The sequence below is a fragment of the Myxine glutinosa genome, chromosome 7 (assembly GCF_964187855.1).
Source record: "Myxine glutinosa chromosome 7, kmMyxGlut1.1, whole genome shotgun sequence".
Taxonomy (NCBI): Eukaryota; Metazoa; Chordata; class Myxini; order Myxiniformes; family Myxinidae; genus Myxine; species Myxine glutinosa.
Window position 1 is genome coordinate 100,641,529 of NC_136267.1, and position 22,023 is coordinate 100,663,551.

A 22,023-nucleotide genomic window follows, 5' to 3' on the forward strand; every position below is an offset into this window, starting at 1 on the left:
AGGCAGGTTGGTGGTGTTTTCGTCTTCTACCGACTCCTCCGGCCTTGCCTCTGGAACAAACTCCCTCACTCTCTTCAATCCCACTCCTCCCTCCAGGTCTTTAAAACAGCTGTTCACCACCATCTCTTATCTTCCCCCATCCAAAACCTTGATCTTTTCTACCCCCGCTAATTTCACCCCTTTTTTGAAATACCAACTTCTTTCCTGGAAGCCCTTGGTGTCCTTATGTTTTATACTTCTCCCACCCCCCCTTCCCACGCCTCCTCCCCCCAAGCCCTCTCCCTCCCACAGATCTCCTGATGTCCCTGCTCTCAAATGTTGTGTTTGTGTGCTTCCCCTTCTCTCCCCATCTTGTCTACCGCTCCCCTTTTTTATATACTTTGTTTGTGTGATAAATGTTCGCTCTTTCACGAGCCTCGATTCTGTATACAAAAATTTTAAAAAATCTTCCCTCACTTGATCTACATCTTGTTTCATCACAGCCACCACTTTAAATTTGGATTTGGACAAGATTTCCCAGTGGGGCAAATGTAATCAGGTTAAGTTTAATGTTTCTAAAACTCAATTTCTTCCCATCTCTCTAAAACTCCTCAACTCTCCAAACTCCTTTGAAAGCTCCACAATGACACCATGTGATTCAATAAACCGACTCGGAATTACCCTAGTATCAAATTTATCCTGGAATCCAGAAATTACGCAAATAGCTAAGTCTGCCTCGAAGAAACTGGGAGTCCTGTTCAGATGTCGAAGATTCCTCTCCTCTCAACAGTTGCTTCACCTATATAAAGGATTGATTTGTGCTTTTATGGAGTTGGCTGTTGTATCTCGAGAGGTTCTAGTTCCACATACTTGCTGGACAGAATTGAATCCAAAGTAATCCGACTTGTCAACTCTCCCAATCTGACCTCAAAACTCGACCTGCTCTAATTACACCGTACAGTTGGCTTTCCCTTTTCTACAGATATTGCTTTGGTTTCTGCTCCCAAGAACTTGCTGCTTGTGTACTTCTGCCATGAGTGAGACCATGGAATAATCGACAAGCCACTACATCACATGATTTATTGTGTGGCCATTGGCAACTCACGGGTGTGCCGTTATGATGTTTATTTCTTCCCCACCACTGCCAAACGTTGGAACTGTTTACCTTCCCATGTATTTCCAAACACTTGTGACCTTTGCCTTTCCATAAAGCAGATTTTTTTTTTTTTACCTCCTCAAAAACTCTTAGACTATTCTCTCTTTCTTCACTTATCTATCAACGCAGCTTTTATTTAAGGCCTGGCCTCAATGTGGACTATGTAGTCCATGACTGGAGCCTTCAACATAAAAAAAATGTTGTTTAAAAGCTTGTATTGCAGTCAGTGGTGGCTACGTTATTAAAGCCATTTTTGCCAATGGTCATTGCCAATTTGCATGCACATCTCGGATATCCGTCTTGTTTTTGCAGTAGATGCGAGACAGGATTCCACTGACATTACATGTGTTATGGAGTGTACAGATCTAAGTGTGATCCTCTTTAACCAGAATGTGAAGACTACGGACACGCCATGAAAGCAATACAAGGCTTTTGTCGGTAAACTTTCTTTGTGGAGCATATTGCACTGCACCATTGGTAACCATTCTTGTGTGCATAGATTCTGTTTACATCCTTTCTGATGGATTGTTTGAACCTTGATCAATGTCTACTGTTGAAACTTCACATGATGTATTCAACCCTTTAATGTGAGTTGAGTTTGTAGATATTGGTGAGCTAGCATGAATGAGCTTGGTGAATGTAGCAATTTGGCTGACAGGATGGCCTAGAGGGACGTACACTCGCTTTTGAGCTGCCTAAAATGGGTTTGAATCCCAGCTCGGCTACAAACTGTCATCATGATGTCTCACAGACAGAGAGAGGCATCGATGTGTGTGGTCCCTCAGTTGGACGTTAAACTGGGCGTCCCAAATGCCTGCATTAGTTGGTGGATGTTAAAGATCCTATTGTGTCCTTCGCTAAGAGTAGGCGAGCCATCACCAGCATCCTGAACAAATTCCTACCCTAACCTACATATGGGGCATTGTATCGGCAGCACAGGCACGCTCTCAGCCAAGGATGCTACACAGTCTTGTGCTGCATACAGAAGAAGAATATGGAATCTTGCATTCCACAATGTGGTACATTTTGATAATTTGGATGATAGTACGGTTTTTTATTATTATTTGATGGCCCCTATTGCAGCCAAAGTGCAGTCAGTGATTTGTGTTTTTTTTCTTTTTTCAGCACTTCCAAGCTCCCAGCAGCTGTTCTTGTGGAAGGGCCTGTTCTATGCACTCTGGCAGCAAGATAAGCCTCTGCTACAGGTGCAGCCATGATTCTTTTTATTCTACAGGTCTTTGGCTTTATTGCTACACTTTGAGCAGGTAATTTTTAATTTTTGCCTCCTTTTCTTTTTCCCTCGTCTTTTTCTCATCCTCGTGATCACAACGTTCAGGAGGAACTGATCGTTTCCATTTGTTCCCTTCTTCACGAGCTGCAGACTGAGACAACACGTAAGTAAAAAGGTGCTCAAAATCAGACAGTAATATGCCAGAAGTCATTTGATTGCAGAAATCATGCCTTTATTATTACATCCAAAAATTCCCATGTTACTATAGGCCGTGTCCCCATTGGCAAAAGGACAGTGCAAGAAATTACTTGTGACACATGACAATATTTATAATTTGGATGTCTAATTTGTGGACTTTGACTGTTAAATGTCCAACAGCGTACTTTTTTTTTTTTGTTATTTTAAGACTATTTTTCACTTTACTTACATTTGCAACTCTTATCAGAGTAAGTGAAGTAAGTGAATAAATTATTGTTTCTTTAGTCTGAATATTTCTTTGTTTTTTTATTTTACAGTTTCATTATAAAATCATGATTGTAGACTAATTCATGCCTAAGTTGCTTGCTGTCATCCCATTCACCCCAGAACTTGAATTTACCGAAGCTTATTGGCTTACAGTGAAGAGAGAGTGGAATGGAATTGACCATTTTCGTTTGGATAAATTTTATTTGGTAAGAAGGATCCTTGCGTACTTCCATTATGTGACTCATTTCAGCAGGCTTTTCTAATTGAAGTTTTTTGTTTGTTTTCGTGACAGCTTGTGCGAACATTTTTGGCCCAGACCTTTGTTCTTCTGCGAAGGACAGGATGGGATAAGAAGTAAGTGTCACAAGACCCTAAGTTTCCCTACTTGATCGAATCGAAATTGACAGGCAGATGAATGCCAAACTTGATTTTACTTCAAAGTCGAAGCAATAACTCTTAACTGGCTGTTCTCTTCCTTCTCTCACTTGCTTTAAAAAAACGCTTGTTGATGGGGGCAAATAATAAAATTATGCAGTGCACAGATACTGGCCTAGTGATACACTTGCTTCGCTGACAGGAATATTAAGAGAATGGTGGGGGTGGGGAGACATTGGGGGGGGGGGGGGGTGAGATAGATGTGGTGAATCCGTTCTCAAGTTAACAAAAACGGAGGCCTGGGAGATCCTGCCCTTCGTGCTGTGATAACTCAACTTTTATCACAAACATTACACAGTTAACCCCCCCCCCCCCCCCACCCCAAAGCCTCCCGCTGCCCTTTTATCCTCTTATAGGAGGTGGATTCGGATGGGGTGCCCAACCCCATCAGACCTTAATGTTCTGATTAATGTACCAAATTTGGTCCATGTCGTTGATGTAGTTTGTGAAGAAAATGTTTTAGTGAATATGCAGAATTAGGTGAGGGAGCCCATGGTGTTTTTCCAGGGGAGATAGGGCCATGGGGAGCACAACTTGAGGTTAGGGCATTGTCTCGGTGTCGCATGGCCAGTTTGGTCTCGATGCGGTTATCAATTTCTGAGAAGATTTTCGAATGAAATACCAATATTTAAGGCGAGATCCCCCTTTTCATCCTCTTCTAGGGGCGCTTCCGGATGGGGAGCAAAACCTCAAGAGACCTTACTGTCCTGATGCATTGCACCAAATTTGGTCCGTATCGCTCAGGTAGTTGTGGAGAAGATGTTTTCGTGAAAATGAGGGATTCGGGGATGGGTTCTTGACCTTTGTGGGGAGATGCAACCATGAAGAGCACAACTTAAGGTTAGATAATGGTCCCTGTGCCTCTTGGCAGGTTTGGTCTGAATCTGCCTGGCAGTTTCTGAGAAGAAGATTTTTGAATGAAATACAAGTATTTGGGTAAAAACCCTCTTTTATCTACTTGATAGGGAACGCATCCGCATCCGGATGGGGATTACAACCACATGAGACCTTCCTGTTCTGATCCATCCTACTAAATTTTATTCATATTAGTCGGTTAGTTTGTGAGATGTTTTCGGCAAATGTTAACGGACGTACACCCAGACACTGGGACCCACTCCGAGGTTATTTCGGAGAAATAACGTAATAATTGAGCCGATAAGATGAAATTTTGATTGTGACCAAGTCCTCATTTGTTTTTCTCAAATAAAACTCGCTGTTCTTTGTCTCTCCACAGCCTTATCACCCGCTTCCTCTCCCCCCTTTCACTCATAGTCTTGGGAGTGGAAGGAGGCCAGGGAGATCCGGTCTTCAAACAAAAAAAAGAGCGAGGGCCGAGTGCCATAGAAGAAGCGGCGAAATGCAAGGGAGGCCGTAAAGCAGTAATGGAGTATTCCAATGGATTGCGGTTTCACGTCGCTGAAATTTTCATTAAAGAGTTGAATCGGGCTGCCAGGAATGTGAGTACAGCATCAGGTACTTGAACATATGCCCTGTTATATTGCTTATTTAAATATCCACATAGGTGTTTGGTTGATGTCATGATCTGAATACTTGTCTTGCAATTTATGTAAAAAACTATTGGTCGTGTTTTTAAAAGTTTGTTTTGATTCGGTGCTCTTTTTGTTGTTGTCGTCATCGTCGTCGAGCTCCTTTTGAATGTGTTTTCCGCTGCAGCTTCCTGAGGATGCTGTGCTGCTCTTCCTGGAGCCATTTGTGCATGTCTTGGCAACCACTGAAGAGTGAGCTATTTCTCTTCCTCTTACCCTGAGATTTCACCCTCGTTTCTGCATTACTATACTGCACTAATCTCTCATTTGATCTCTTGTATATGGCCTCACCCATCTCACATATCATTTTTAGCTCAAATATCCTCTCTTACCATTTAAGCGTTTCATCTTTCCAGCACATAAATGTGTTTCTCTTCTCCCTGTGCTTTTGTGCTTCTTGCACCAGGTTATTTTTTTGGATGTGCGTGGGGCTTGTCTTGCAGAGATTTGTGGATGGATGTAGTATGTCGGACAGTGTTTGAAGACCTCCTGAAGGGAAGAGCGTCCAAGTCCAAGCAGAGAGGAAATGCCAAAATAAGCAAGAATGTTCCAGGTACCTGATGACTGATTATGGGATGTGGACTTTTGGGGAGTTTCGTGATGCTTGAAGACTCCCGCTACAACCAATTCCATACATTGTTTGATGTCCATGTTTCCATACATTTACCATTCATATTTTTCATGCTCCACTGTAATGCTGTCAGTTGTTTAATTTTTTCACAATAAAAGAAAGTGTTGAAGAGAATGGAGATGGAGATGAAGGTGAAGAAGAACAAGAAATTGAGGAAGAAGGAGAAAATGAAGAAATTGAGGATGATTCATCTGATCAAGATGTTTATGATTATGAGGGACATCAACTGCAGGTACAATTTTTGGCAACTACACTCATTTGTCCCCCTCCATGCTGTGGAACGTCCAGAATCTGTCCCATCTGTCGTCTTGCCCCATCAATATCCACTATCTGAATGCACTCGCACACATCTACCTATTCTGATTGTGCTCATATTTTTGGCCTTTGTCTACCTTTTCCCCTCTACCCCTATATTGTGGTTTGAACCCTCATTCTATCATTCCACTCTTCCATGAACACTGATATTTGTTTTAACTTTTTGGAAAATGAACTCTTGTAACTTGACCCCAACGTTTGTGACAAAACTGTTCAATATTCCTCAATCCTCTGTCCCATGTTTCCTGCATCAGGTTTCCTACTCTGAAATATCTCAACTTGTGTTGAACTCTGCTGCCCAACCTGTAGTACGGCAAAAAAACAGGAGACGCATGTACCAAGTAGTACAGAGGTAGCCATTTTGCCAAACATACCCAGCATCGTCATATATCCACAAATCAGCCGCTTCTCCTATCACATACAGGCACCGCACGCACACGTTGTCTTTCCACAAGCTTGTGATTGTCTCTCTGGATTGATGGTATGTTGTGTTTGAGGTTTATCCTGTCTTAGCCCAGCATGCTTAATCCATTTTGATGTTCTGATGTAGAGGTAGATCAGAAAAATCTATTTTATGTGACACGTACTTCAGAAATGTTATGGATTCTGTTTGCGTAAATTTTGCTGTTACTTCCACGTTCATCATGCCCTGGCTCACATTGTATCTTTATTCTCGCAGATTCTATGTTTCTTCAGCTCTTGTTGGCCTTGCACTCTACATTTGTTAAAACAGAGGAATACTAGACATTGTCAAGGGTAGTATCGGTCTATGTCGGAAGACGATTCGAACGATAGGTTTTATCAAGTGAAAGTTAACAAAGGCATGCTGATCGATGCAAAGTAAAGTGAAACTGATGTTTCAGACATTTGCCTTTTGTCGTATCAAGAGAGTCTCTGCCGAAGGGCAGATACTCAAAATACTGTATCGCCTCCATTTATCTTCCCTTGGTGGTTCGTATACCTTCGTCAACTTTCCATGGATAAAACTTATTCTTCGTATTAACATAGTCTTTGAGACTGTTATATATTTATTTTTAACATTAAATAAATGTATAAATAAAAAGCTTTTTTTGTAGGTGTCGTGTCAAAATTTGTTTTGTATGAATCATTTCAATGGGTCACCTGTATTTTGACAATGGTTTAATGATTGCTTTACAAGGCCAATAGTTTAATGCCATCAACATTTTTTAGTGGAAGTGCATTTGTGTGTATTCAACATGAGTATGCCATGTCACGTCCTGTTAGTAACAGAGCTGTGTCTGTGGATTATTATCCCCAAACCTTTAATAAACGGGGATATTGTAACCGGCACCTGTCTGTCACGCTATCTCCTCCTAAGCAATTATGCAGAAATTCACCAAACTTGGTAGTTATGATCAAGTGTTGTTGATCTTGGAATATTATTGTTCCTTGAAGTAGTAGTTAGTATCCATGTTATTAAAAATCAACAAATATTACAATTTTATATTGAAAGTCTTGAAAATGATTTATAGGCATTTCTGCTTGTGAAGTAAAGCCGTTGAACAAAAGCTGCTTTTTTCACCTTTAATTTAACCTCTTAGGCTTTGTGTTTGCTCTTATAACTGTTCTTCAAGTGCCTTTCTCTATTTTTCATTGTGTCATACTTTTCTTTAGTTTGTGTTAAAATGTCTACTGTAAGCTGCCTTGTCTTGTGTTGACCACAGTTGAAAACAGTGTTGATGTGGCTCTTTTTGTGGCAGACCTTGTTACTACCTTGTGGAGACTTCACTTCTCTTTCTTTACTCCTCATAACCAAACATTTGCATTCAGCTTTCCAATTTTGCCTGCTTCCTAATTGATCTGTAACTTTTTATTTTGCAGGTTCAGAAGTGCAACCGGTAAGTGTCGACAATTGAAATTTTAACATGTTAGCTATATTTGGTACTATTGTGTGTACGTGTGAGCAGCACACACACAATCTCCCCCTCATGGACCACCACATACATACGGGGTGTGGCCTCAGTAAAACTAAATGTTAATTGACCTAATTGGGGTGGGGGGTGGGGGTGGTCTGTCCCATCACCTGTTTCATGCCCAGCTAACAGTCCCCACAATATTTCCTGCCAAACCAGCTCACTGGTAATTCCCTGTTTGTCGTTAAAGGCGGCAAAAAGGGTTGGCGTCAGGAAGGGCATTCGGCCGTAAAACATTGCTTCAAAAAGGGGACCGAAAAACAACAACAACCACGGTTCCCGAAAAAGGCCAACCCCCGCTTTGCGGGGAAAAAAGAGGATAAAGGTGGAGGTAATTTCTTTATCATTTTTTTCTTCCCTTTCCCCCACCTGTGGAACCAACTTCCAATTTCTCTTTAATGCCATTCTTCCCTCCAAGTCTTCAAGACAGCTGACCACCACCATCTCAGACCATCCCTCATCCAAAATCATGATCTTTTCTACCCCTGTTAATCCCACCCCCAAGCCCACATCCTTCCAATTTTCCAGTTTTTCCTTCTGGAGAGTTTGCTTAGAATGTATCCTTCTTGTCCACCCCAAGCATCCTGTCCTCCCCATCATTCCTCCCAACACCCATTATCCAAATCTCCATTTATTTTGTTCTTAGCCTCTGGTGTTGGTGTTTCTCCCTTATTTCTACTGTTGTATCCTGATCCATTCAGTGTTCAGCTCTGCCATGAGACTTGATTCAGACCTGTATGCATAAAAAAAAACTTGGGAGAAGAAATGGCCCCTTCGGGTGATAATGCTGGCTGGAGATGTGCTCCTTGGTAGCTGAGGGTAGACAATCTACTGTGCCTCCGAGACCCTTTGCGTTATGGACAAATCCTGAATTTACCTGATTATTTTCGCCAGATCAGCACAACTGTCCAATCCTTCTGAGAGTCCCGACTTCAATCCTAGGATAATCCGAACACAATTTTCTTTGCTTCAAAATCTTCTCTCCGACCCCTCGCTCATACCCACCATATCCAGTTGCACCCAACTGCTCCTGGACTGTCTTTTGCACTTGATTAGATGGAGAAGTTTCCAGTTAATTATTTAATAGGTCATTAAATGTATTTCTTAATCGTGCTGTTCATTTAAAAGTGCTTTCGATGCACGTTTCCCAATTGGCCCGTTACCGGATCTTGTTGCAGGTTGTGACTACAGTGCAGTCGGCCATTCTTGTTTTAACTAAGGAACAACAGCTGGGCAAGTCGGCTCACCAGTTTTGCCACTTTGGCCATTAGTCATTACAAATCTGCTGAACTGTTGGCCCAGGGAAGAATGCAAAGAACGCAGGAAATGCTGTTTCCGATGATCAATTTAAATAATTTCCTGGGGGAGGACACCCAGCCAACCTCCTCCCCAAACCACCCTCCCTCCCCCCAAACACATGCCAGTGTGGTAACGACTCAAATAACTCAAAGAACGGATGGCATTCCGTAATTACCGAGTCCTTAAGGCCTCATGCATATCACAGGAGAAAGATGAGAAGATCGAAATTAACAGGACTGAAAATACCTGGCAGAACGCAGCTATTTCGAAATGCCAGCACTGCCTCTCTGGAATTGTCTCAGGTCATGAACGGAGCTAGTGTGAGCTCGAAGTGTGGGCGTGGCTGTCGACTGTGCTGTAAAGGACCAGTCTGTGGGGGAACCCTGTCGATGCACTTTGCATGGGCTCTGCAGCGAAGCTCTCTTCGTGAGTCGTCCCTGGTGGAGACTGGTCACACCTTTTATAGAGTCGGCCCACACCCAAATTTGTGACCCATTCCTGCTCAGCCGTTATTGGTTTGGGGCTAAGTTCGTGGGTGGTCATTCCAGATCCAGACGTGTCGCCAAGTGATTTTTGTGTGCTTTGCTGTCATTTGTGAGAGAGAGAGAGATTTTGGAAACACTGGGGAAGGTTGACACCAGCTTCCTATGCCGAAAACGACGCATATTCTACGTTGCAATAAAATTACCTCAAGCCTGTGCTGAAACATGCAGCATGGGAAATAACTATTGCTATACTATGCAAATTCCCCACACCCTTCCCCAGAAGGCATTCCCACAACAATATAATAGCATCAAAACCTGGAATAACTGTTCACTTCAACTCATTTGTTCAACTGTTATTGTGCCTGTGGATCCATCTTCCACATTCTCTTCAATCTCATTCTTCCTTCGATCTTAAAGACAACTGTTCGCCACCACCTCAGATCATTCCCAATCCAGAAACTGATCTTTTCCCAGATTCCCAATCCAGACTGATGTAATTTCTGACACCACACCTTTTACATCCATGACACTGGATAATTTTCATGACTTGGTGCTGCACGCACACCAGCGAGCATTGCAAATAGAGGAATGCGCAACATCTTCATCAAATGGAAAGTATTTACGGGTGCATTGACCCGCTTAAAGGAGAGGAAAGGGTGTACATAATTGACAAGGTGAGAAAGAGGGAACACCAGGTTCTTGGCCTCGTTATTCTAAATTATCCAAATAATATCCAACTTCTCACATGTATCCACAAAATATGAAGGCAGGACATTGTGTTTTTCCTTTATGTACACTACCGGTCAAAAGTTTTAGAACCCCTCAATTTTTGCAGTTTTTATTGAAATTTATGCAGTTGAATGTCTCAATGTACAGGGTGTCTCAAAATAGATGGAACCCATTAACATGATAATAATTTATTACTCAGACAAGAAAGTCCAAAAAAGATTACATTTCCTGGAAGCTGATATGATAACAATTAAAAAACTGAAGATTTGAGATCTCTAGCTCAAAGGATACATTTATTAGAGCACATGTTCCAAATGACCGCCTTTGCGCCTTTGACACACTTGAAGCTGACGAGCGAAGTTGTCAATCACCCTGACACACTCTTCCTTCCTGATGGCACGAATCTTCTGGGTGATGGCCACTTTCAGTTCAGAAATGGATTGAGGACGATTCTCATACACGTGGTCCTTCAAGAACCCCCAGAGATAAAAATCTGGGGGGGTTCAGATGGGGTGAATGCGGAGACCACTCGGGTTCGCGGCGCCTGCTGATCAGCCGATCAGGGAATCGGTGGTCCAGCCACTCCATCGTGATGTTGGCTGTATGTGGAGTTGCCCCATCTTGTTGGAACCAATGCACATCTCGATTCACGCCACGACGTCTCCCCAGTCCCCTCCAGAACTTGTTGAGCACCACAATGTCACGCTCCTTTGTGACAGTGACTGCCTCCTCGTCTGCGTCTTCAAACCAAAACGGTCCGATTTATGCCATGTTTTGAGATGGCCACCCAGGCCGTGCATTTCACAGAGTGCAAGGGCCTCTGAAGCACCTCGTCTGGGGCTTGTGTGCCCCAGAACACATTGTTCTTGCTATTGACATGCCCACAGAGCAAGAAGTGTGCTTCGTCGCTGAACCAAACATCATCAAGAAAGTCAGGATCCTCTTCGATCTTGTTCTCGAACCACCTGCACATCACAACACGTTTTGCCATGTCAGCTGGTGTGAGTTTATGCTTGATCTGGATCTTGTATGGGTACAGCTGAAGATCCTTGATAAAGATTCTTTGCACTGACGCACGTGAAAGACCCAGCTCTTGGCTACGTCTTCGGATGGACTTTTTCGAGCTCCTTCCTACAGAATGTCTCACCGCATTCACATTGTCAGGAGATCTTGCAGTCAGCTTCCTGCCAGAACTGGGTGTTTCTGCCTTCTTGTTGAGGTTGTTTACTGATCCAGTGGCTTGAAATTTGTGTGCCCAACGATAAATTTGGTTTTTCTGGGGATAGTTGTTGAAGTTGAACTTCCTGCGAAATTTTGCTTGCACCGTTTTGAATGATTTCGTCTCCAAATAAGTAGTGACGCAAAATATTTTTTCCTCCTTTGTCCAAGGCATTTTGATTGATAATTATTAGTTGTTATGGTCTCCTCTCTTCATATCTGAAAAAAAAGAACAAGAACATTAATATTGGCAGAATTATTAGCAGTGACATGGGTTCCATGTATTTTGAGACACCCTGTACTTTGAAATTAAGCATAGAACAAATAAACAATTGGAGATAAAAAAGAAATCATAGAATCATTTTGTTTAACAAAATTTAATTTACATTTTTGACTCCGCAAAGTAGCCACCTTTTGCAGATATAACCGCCGAACACACTCGTGGCATTCTTTCTACAGTGGAAATCAAATATTGTTCGGGAAGTTCTTCCCAACACTGTTGCAGAAGTTCCCACAAATGTGTTGCACTTGTAGGTTGCTTTGCTTTCACCCTTATATCCAGTTCATCCCAAACCAGCTCGATGGGTTTTAAGTCTGGAGACTGTGCTGGCGATTCCATGATTTGAAGCCTATCGTCTTGTTCTTTTCCTCGAAGGTAGTTTTGACATAGCTTGGAGGTGTGTTTAGGGTCATTATCTTGCTGTAGGATGAACCCCTGACCAACTCGGCGTATACCAGAGGGTGTTGCATGGCGCTGCAAAATGGTGTGGTTGCCCTTTTGGTTCAGGGTGCCAGTTACTCTGTGCAAGTCGCCGACTCTAGATCCAGCAAAAGAGCCCCAGACCATCACGCTTCCTCATCCATGTTTGACAGTTGGTGTCACACATTGAGGAACCATCCTTTCGCCTACTCGACGGTGTACAAAAACCCTGCGTGATGAACCAAAGATTTCAAATTTTGATTCATCGGTCCATAAGACCTTCTTCCAGTCTTCAGTCGTCCACTGGCGGTGCTTCATGGCCCAGGCAAGCCTCTTTTTCTTATTTTGCCATCTTGGCAATGGCTTTCTTACTGCCACTCGACCTGTCAAACCTGCAGCTCGAAGTCTTCTCTTCACAGTTGAAACTGAGACTTGCTTACTTCGACCAGTGTTAAGCTGTGCTTGAAGCTGTTGTCCTGTGAGCCGCCTATCACGCAAGCTCTTGACTCTCAGAAACCTGTCTTCTGATTCTGTTGTGACTTTGGGTCTGCCAGACCTTTTCCTGTCAGAGTTTCCTCCAGTTTTGTCCAAATAATGCTTCAGAGGATGTAATAACAGTCCGTTCCCATAATGCTTTTATACAGACAGGGGGTTTGCTATCAAGTAATCGGCAGAGGTTGGGATACCTGTAGGAATTGTTTGCATCAACTTTCAAGGCTTAATTTACTTACATTGCTGCAGAACAGCTGTAAGTTGTTAACCCATTACTTGTTCCCTGAAGAAGGCCTTTTTTTACAATGTAACTGTGCAATTTACATTATTTTCCCGTTTTTGCTAACCTAAACTTTTTTTAAACCTCGAGCAGTTTACTGCTTACCTTTGTACCATTTCAGGTTATTCACTGGACTTGAATTGCTTAAATTTCAATAAAAACTGGAAAAATGTAGGTGTTCCAAAACTTTTGACTGGTAGTGTACAAATATACATGAGTATCATAACAAGGGGTTCCATTCCATTCCTCCACATGCATGCAACATGACATTATTGAGCAGCACCCTCATTGCTCGTTTTAAAATGTGCTTTAATGGCTCATAATTTGATTTCAATTGTTCAAATGCCTTTTAATACTGGAAGGAAATAATGATATTTTATTATCTTTCATACAGTGGAGATGCCTCTCCAAGAAAGTCAAAGTTCTACTGGTGAAGTCTTGTGCCGAAGCAAGGAGAAGGATCAAATGGTGAGAAAGCGAAAAAGGAAAATGGAAGGTAGGAATGGTTCGTGCCGCAATGTTTGTGATTGGTTATCGGTCTTGATCAGGATTGTTGAAACGCTTTGTGATTAAAGTACACAAACTTTGGCAAACGCTTGATTTCTTGATGATTGTTAAGAAAATAGATGTTAAATATGAAACGGAATTGCTTTCCGCAACCACATTTAGCTGAGCTTTTGCCACATGTTCACCATTATTGTTCCTGAACTTTTTGGACATTTGAAATAAACGTCCAGTTTTGGTTTGCCGTTCCAAACAACTTTTTTTTTAAATCTTGCAAGTGCAATTGAGTAGTAAATGCACCTGAGACTCGTGCGATGTTTTTCATTACTTTATGCCTTTAATGCAAAAAGGCTATTCTGCTTTTACTTTATGATGTGACTTTCTGTTCATGAACAGAATATTAGCAGAACAGTGTTTGCATGCATTGAATTGTAATACTGTAGTTTTGTCTTTGTGGCCTTTTTATTATTGGTGTCGTGTTAATCGTAAAGTGAGCAGGTTTTTAAAATTTACTCTCTTTTAATGAGTTTATGGTAGCTGGCCTAACAAGAATCAGATTTGAAACAAATGTTCTATTTTAGAAAACATGAATTGAAAGCTTTGTTTCCTGTTTGAAAATTTTGTTTTGGTTTTGTATATGCAGAACCTTGACTTTATTCTTAACTTGATACTGTTATGAAATGTTAACTTTTCTCAAAATTTACTTTTTGTCATTCCCCTCCCTCCCCCCACCCCCCCCCCCCCCACCTGCCCCTTGAAGAAATGGCAGAATTGAAAGTAAAAAACAAGAAGAATAGAAAGCAGAAGAAACAGAAAAAGAAAACAACAGAGCAATTAAACAAGGATGTTGGAGTTGTTGAAACAGAAGGCCAACGGAAGAAAGTAAGAACGGGAAAAGCAGAAATAGATGAGCTGAAAAAGAAGCTGATGGATGGTGGAGAGGAGGTGGCAGAAGGGGAGGATGCAGTAGTGCCAGAAGAGGATGAGGAGGTGTTAGCGCTGGAAGAAGAAGAAGAGGATGAGGCAGTGGCGGCTGTGGAAGCCGAAGAAGAGGAGGAGGCTGTAGAGGAAGCTGAGGAGGAAGATGTAGAGGAAGCTGAGGAGGAGGACGTAGAGGAAGCTGAGGAGGAGGATGTAGAGGAAGCTGAGGAGGAGGATGTAGAGGAAGCTGAGGAGGAGGATGTAGAGGAAGCTGAGGAGGAGGATGTAGAGGAAGCTGAGGAGGAGGATGTAGAGGAAGCTGAGGAAGAGGATGTAGAGGAAGCTGAGGAGGAGGATGTAGAGGAAGTGGCTGTGGCAGTAGTGAAAGCTGAAGAAGTCAAAGCAGAGGGTGTGCTGCCTTTGAAAGTTGGAAGAGCAAAGAGGGCAAATAAAAGACAAGAGGGAAGAATTTCTGCAAATCTTAAGGTCAGATTACCAAGTACTGTATTTTCCAAATTGATTGCTTCATGCTAATGATAGAGAGGTTGTAAAAGACTTGGCTTTTTCTTGTTTCTATTTCTTTGTCTTCATTACAATTTCAACTTTGTGGTTTATTTTTATTACCTCCACCACCAAAGGTGGATGGGGGAGGGGGGTTATGTTTTCACCCCTGTCTTTGTTTGTTTGTTATTTGCCGGAATCTATTCCGGCAAGTTGGTTGATTGGTTGGTTGGTTTGTCTGTTTGTGCGCAGTACTACGTCTACATCGTTGCACATAGCATCGCCATACTTTACACACATATTTGCCTTGCCCTGGAATAGACTGTGCCCAATTTTTAACTCTCTAGGTCCAAGGTCAAGCTCAAGGTCACCCAAAACGTGAAATCGGGGGGGGGGGGGGGTCGAGTTTTCATTTAAAATATATTTCAAACCACTATAACTGAAAGGACAAGAGATATGCATACACTTACTCAGTTACCTTCCATTGCTTAGCGTTTATACATGTGTAGATTTCCCATTCATTTTGATCCAAAATGGCCGATTAAAAAAAAAGAAGTACATTCAGGCAAGTCCTCGGCCTCTAACCGATTTTTCATTTTTTTGTTTGTTTGTGAACAAGATATCTCAGAATGTTGTGGATGGATTCGGATGAAATTTAGCAGAGATGTAGCGTATGTGAGTGACGAGGACGAAATGATTAGATGTTGGTGAAGATCCGGATTCAAATCCGGCTAGTATAATTTTTAAAGTGATTCTTCACCATTGGGAGATGGGGCCAAAAACAATATGTAGCAGGATATCTCAAAAAGTTATGGACGGATTTGGACGAAACTTGGTGGACAGGTTGTGTGTGTCCAGGAAGAATCGATTAAATTTTGGTGAAGATTTGGATCCGGATCCGGCTCATGGAAGTTTTAAAGTGATTCTTCACCACTGAGTGATATGACCAACCAGGCGGAGGAATACTCTCTACTGAGTGCCGTTCTAGTTTCTTCTTTATTTATCTTACAGTAAAATGATTATGGAGAAGATTAATTATTATTTGGGTGAAAGGGAAAAGTCACAGTTAGTACAAATAGGCAGCACAAACGCTATACCGCTGGGTTTGTAATTGCTTCCATGCTCCTTCCATGGCTAACCCCCGCTATAGCGGGGAAAAAATGGCCTTAAAACGATCATTCATTCATTCATTCATTCATTCTTCTTGAATTATCGTTTGAGCTTTTGTCATTACATTTTCAACAAACCTTTATTGTGTGAATATGGAGAACTTCACTTAATAAATTTTACCACCTTTATTCATTTTTAGGTACCATTTTCGTCAATTTTATTTCGATTACAAAGTGGCCGTGAACAGCCTTTGCATTTCGAGATGCTTTCTAGTTTACTTTTGCATTCATGTTATCCTCCAAGCCAATAAATAAAATGAATTCCAATTTATTTTAAATTCCAATAAATTGGTTGGTTAAAGCCTTAAGTGAACAAGTCATTTTATTCCACCCATGAAGGCCTGCAGACACAGAAAATCATGTTTGTTTAAATTAATAGACATTGCTTCACTTAACACTTAATCGGTGTTCTTTTTTTGAATAAATACTTGGAACAGAGATATTAATGTTTTTGGATGTCCTTTTACGCTCTATTTCCCCCACCCCACAAAAGAACAGCCATTTGATTAGCCACGTGACTCGCTACGTCATCTCGAGAATTTATTTACTGCGGGTAGTTTTTATATTGATTTTGACTCGCTGGACAACAAAGATTTTGCTACTGGGGTAGAAACGCATATTCTCGACTAAATCAAGTATGCTGATTCTGAATCTGAAGTCAGAATTTTCTCAGCACGTCAGGATTTTGAGTTGTACATATGGTCCAATTACAGTAGCTTGCCCTGGTGTTGGCTTAGCGGTTAGGGTGCCGGCTTGGGATTCTAGGATCCTGGGTTTGAATCCTGGGCGTTCGCTGAATTAACGCCAGGGGGGTTGACTCAGCCTGTCATCCTTTCGAGGTCAGCAAATTGAGTACCAGTTCACTGGTAATTCCCTGTGTGTCGCAAAAGGCGACTAACAGGGTTGGCGGCAGGAAAGGCATCCGGCCATAAAACATTGCTTCAGAAAGGGGACCACGGTGCCCGAAAAAGGCCAACTCCTGCTCTGTGGGGAAAAATGGCCTCCAAAGGTGGTTGTACAGTAGTTTGTCCTGGTGGGTGATTTTGAGTGGTCATAAATTCTCATTATTTGTTTCAATTATAGCAATACATCTGTTGTAGAATATTATTTCTCATAAAAAGAGCTGTGGAATGCACTTGATATTATTAAAAATGGATGAAAACTGACCAAGCTATGAATTTTTAAGTAAAAATTTTCACTCGGCATTATAATTTTGTGTGCCGCTTCTGTGCTGAGAGGAGGTAATAACTTGATACTAAAATGTTTAAGTGCAAGGTATATATTGTCGTGTGCTTGCTCCGAGTTTTAACTCCGAGGCGTATACCCCAAACTATGGCGGTAGTGACGCGTGGGGGGTAGTGGAGGGCCGCAAGACCCTGACCTGTATGGATGGCTGCGACGGGGGTTATCTGATTCCCACAGACAAATAAAGGTACAAGACAAGGAATTGAAAACGTAACAACAATAGGTTTAATAAAAAATAAATGCCAGGATAACAGAAATGAATGCACAGTAAACTAAAATTCCTATATTGAGGATCCTCCATCAGACACAATTACACACAAGGGGATGATAAAAATATACGTAAAAATGTAGTGTGGTGCGTTTGCCTGCTACTCCGCTCCAACGTCCTTGACTGCCCGGGGCCGTCACAGTTCCCACGTCCCTGCGTTGGAAAACACGCGTTGGCGCGAAGTCTTGTTCGCCGCCGACGCGAAGTGAACACTCCTGAGCTCCTCTCTCGTCCTCCCTCGTCCTTCCCGCTCGGCGGCACCGAGCCCCGTTGTTCCTTTTAGGCGCACACGACAACAAGCACAGCAGTCATATGAAGCCAGTACCAAGGAGAGGAAAGGATGCGTCTGCCTTTCCTGAACCCGGAACAGGGTGAGTCAAAATGTGACCAGGACACGATAGAGCAAATAATAAGCAACCGTGACAGGATGAGATGCAGGTCTTGACAGAGACTAATGTGACTCGAGAAACAGGGAACAGAGCTTTGCCAAAGCTGGAGCAAGCAAATGCGCGACCGCTTGCGAGGACCACCAGTACAGAAGTGAGACAAAATGGCAATGTTCTGCCTTTTTGTTCCCGGTGCTCGATTGTTTGACGATGACGTCACATGCGCTCCAATCGTGCCACGCCATCGCAACACTCCAACCAATCGATCTTCGGGGCGTGGCATCACGGCCTTTCTTGATACCCATAGAGAAGATTTGAGCTGGGTGGTGTCGTAGCAATGTCCAGATCTGGTCGGCGATTATGTGGTTTGCAATTATGTGCGAGTTGCGAGTGCATGGCTGGTGGTGTCGTGTTTAATAAGAACAAAGGGGAAACTACAGAGGCAATTTGCACACAGGAAATGTACCCTTATACCCTAACTAATTAGCATAGCTCCACCCCTAGCATGGAGAAAAATATACACTTGCGTGACATCCGGGCCTGACTTAAGTACAGGTACAGGGTTGCGACACGGCATACGGAGCACACTAATCAATACAGTTCTACCTGGACTAAGGTATTTTATTACCTACCCCCACAAATGTAAATATTTGAAGAATGTATCAAATTTGGATTTCATATCGTGCTAATAGTATCTATATATTTTCAGGTTATAACCTAATATAATTGTACACCGCACCTTTCCTATGCCATCTCCAGGTGCTGCATAACGTCATTGCCGGGCACCGAATGGGGCTTGGCAGTGACGCACGCTGAAAGGGAGTACTCGGTTTTCACTCTGGTTGTTTTCTTGTTGTACACGCACCTTTCCTATGCCATCTCCAGGTGCTGCATAACGTCATTGCCCGGCACCGAAGGGGGCTCGGCAATGATGCATGCTGAAAGGGAGTACTCAGTTTTCACTCTTGTTGGTTGTTTGTTTGTTTGTTTGTTTGCTTTCTTGTTTTCTTGTTTGTCCGGGCGATATCTCAGCCATCTTTTGAGCTCGGAAGCTGAAATTTCGGCACAATAGTGAGCAAGTACTTTGTCAAAAACAGTATTTTTTTGTTTTTTGATTAACAATTAATTGACGAGTTATTTAATTATTAGCGATTAATTAAGTACTTATACATTACCCTTCTCTTCTGGCCATTATCTCAGGCACCTTTTGATTTAGGAAGCTGATATTTGGGCATGCCAATGACCAAGTGATTTGGCTGCAAAGGCTATTTTTTATTTATTGATTAATCAATTAATCGATTAATTATTTAATTATTCGATTAATGACTAAATTTTTTTTTTTTTAGTTGCAGATTCTGATGAAATGGTGGTGGTTTATGTGTTCCATTGGCGAATTGATTAATTATTTCATTTTTAAATGATTATTATTTATTTATTTTCATTATTAATTATTTATTTATTTTATTTCTCCTCTGGGCAATATCTCCGGCACCTTTTGAGCTCAGAAGCTGATATTTGGACGTGACAATGACCAAGTGATTTGGCTGTAAAGGGTATTTTTGATTTATTGATTAATAAATAAATCTATTAATTATTTAATTATTCGATGAATGACTTAATTAATTAATTTTTTTAAAGTTACAGATTCGGATGAAATGGTGTTGGTTTATGTATTCTATGAGCCAATTGTTTAACTTTAATTTTTTTATGATGATTATTTATTTATTTTCAGTATTAATTATTTATTTATTTATTTTATTTCTCATCTGGGCAATATCTCAGGCACCTTTTGAGCTGGGAAGCTAATATTTGGACAAGACAGTGACCAAGTGATGTGGCCATAAAGGATAATTTTGATTTATTGATTCATCAATTAATCGATTAATTATTCATCGATCAATAAATTAATTATTTAATTTTTTATTAATGACTTTTTTAAATTACATTTCTGAAAGATACATCTTCGGATGAAGCACTCGTGGTTTAGTTATGCTATTAGCCAATTAATTAAGAAAATATTTTATGATTATCTTTTATTGATTTTAATTATGCAATTAATCAATCAATTATTGTACACCTCTCCCTCCCAACGCAGTCTCTATGAGCTGCACTGCGGTATTTCCGGGCGCCAGAAGCGCTCCGGCAATGCCGCGCTGTAGGATATTGAATTATTTGGCATGGGGGCGGTGTACTTTGAATGTATCTTCACTTGTTTGTTTTTTGATTAATCAATTAATTGATGAGTTATTTAATTATTAGCGATTAATTAAGTCCTTATACATTTCCTTTCTCTTCTGGTCATTATCTCAGGCACCTTTTGAGCTAGGAAGCTAATATTTGGACATGACAATGACCAAGTGATTTGGCTGCAAAGGCTATTTTTGATTTATTGATTAATCAATTAATCGATTAATTATTTCATTATTCGATGAATGACTTAATTAATTATTTTTTAAAGATGCAGATTCGGATGAAATGGTGGTGGTTTATGTATTCTATTAGCCAATTGATGAACTATTTAATTTTTTTATGATTACTATTTATTTATTTTTCATTATTAATCATTTATTTATTTTCTTTCTCATCTGGGCAATATCTCAGGCACCTTTTGAGCTAGGAAACGAATATTTGGACATGACAGTGACCAAGTGATGTGACTAGAAAGGATATTTTTGATTTATTGATAAATCATTTAATCGATTAATTATTGATTAATCAATAACTTCTTTAATTTTTTTATCAATGACTTATTTAATTAAATTTCTAAAAGATACATCTTTAGATGAAGCACTAGTGGTTTAGTTATGCTATTAGCCAATTGATGAAGAAAATATTTGATAATAATCTTTTATTGATTTTAATTATGCAATCAATCAATTATTGTACACCTCTCCCTTCCAATGCACTCTCTATGAGCTGCACTGCGGTCCGGCGCCCGGCAATGCCGCGCTGTGGGATATTTAATTATTTGGCATTGGGGCGGTGTACTTTGAATGTATCTTTTCTTGTCTTTCTTGTTGTACACCGCTCCTTTCCTATGCCACCTCCAGGCATTGCAAATCGTCATTGCCGGGCACCGAAGGGGGCTCGGCAGTGACGCACGCTGAAAGAGAGTACTCAGTTTTCACTCTGGTTTCTTGTTTGTTTTCTTGGTTGTCCGGACGATATCTCAGCCATCCTTTGAGCTAGGAAGCTGAAATTTCGGCACAGTAGTGAGCAAGTCCTTTGTCAAATACGGTATTTTTTGTTTTTTGAATAATCAATTAATTGAGGAGTTATTTAATTATTAGCGTTTAATTAAGTACTTATTTAATTAATTAAATTTCATTTATCTTCTGACCATTATTAACTCAGGCACCTTTTGAGTTAGGAAGCTGATATTTGGACATGCCAATGACCAGGTGATTTGGCTGCAAAGGATATTTTTGATTTATTAATTAATCAATTAATCGATTAATTATTTAATTATTCGATTAATGACAAAAAAATTTTTTTTTTTTAAGTTACAGATTCTGATGAAATAGTGGTAGTTTATGTGTTCTCTGACCAAATTGATTAATAATTTAATTTTTTTATGATTATTATTTATTTATTTTCATTATTAATCATTTATTTATTTTCTTTCTCATTTGGCCAATATCTCAGGCACCTTTTGAGCTGGGAAGCTAATATTTGGACATGAGTGACCAAGTGATGTGGCTATCAAGGATATTTTTGATTTATTGATTAATCATTTCATCTATTAAGTATTTATTGATTAATCGATTAATTATTTATTGAGTAATCAATTAATTATTTAATTTTTTATAAATGACTTATTTAATTAAATTTCTAAAAGATACATCTTCGGATGAAGCACTAGTGGTTTAGTTATGCGATTAGCCAATTGATTATGAAAATATTTTGTGATAATCTTTTATTGATTTTAATTATACAATTAATCAATCAATTAGTGTACACCTCTCCCTCCCAATGCAGCCTCAATGAGCTGCACTGCGGTATTGCCGGGCGCCGGAGGCGCCCCGGCAATGCCGCGCTGCAGCATATTTAATTATTTGGCATGGGGCGGTGTACTTTGAATGTATGTGTACTTGTTTTCTTGTTTGTTTGTTTGTCCGGGCGATATCTCAGCC

General features: G+C 40.8%; 1 protein-coding gene across 3 annotated transcripts in view; it reads left to right on the forward strand.

Annotated features, from left to right (window-relative positions):
- LOC137431626 (uncharacterized) overlaps positions 1 to 22,023 on the forward strand; it is an 86,473-nt gene that overhangs the window by 35,428 nt on the left and 29,022 nt on the right. For 2 of the 3 annotated variants that reach the window (XR_013624123.1, XM_078782068.1), the window contains exons 2-14: positions 2,261 to 2,340; positions 2,472 to 2,529; positions 2,952 to 3,037; positions 3,124 to 3,185; positions 4,501 to 4,723; positions 4,941 to 5,005; positions 5,257 to 5,366; positions 5,543 to 5,676; positions 6,014 to 6,111; positions 7,602 to 7,618; positions 7,884 to 8,024; positions 13,291 to 13,392; positions 14,161 to 14,807. Coding sequence is in view for 2 of the 3 variants with exons in the window: in XM_078782068.1 (XP_078638194.1) it covers positions 2,261 to 2,340; positions 2,472 to 2,529; positions 2,952 to 3,037; positions 3,124 to 3,185; positions 4,501 to 4,723; positions 4,941 to 5,005; positions 5,257 to 5,366; positions 5,543 to 5,676; positions 6,014 to 6,111; positions 7,602 to 7,618; positions 7,884 to 8,024; positions 13,291 to 13,392; positions 14,161 to 14,807 (1,823 nt within the window). In the remaining variant the exon portion in view is untranslated. The remainder of the gene's footprint in view (positions 1 to 2,260; positions 2,341 to 2,471; positions 2,530 to 2,951; positions 3,038 to 3,123; positions 3,186 to 4,500; positions 4,724 to 4,940; positions 5,006 to 5,256; positions 5,367 to 5,542; positions 5,677 to 6,013; positions 6,112 to 7,601; positions 7,619 to 7,883; positions 8,025 to 13,290; positions 13,393 to 14,160; positions 14,808 to 22,023) is intronic. The other variant, XM_068123154.2, reaches the window with a different exon arrangement.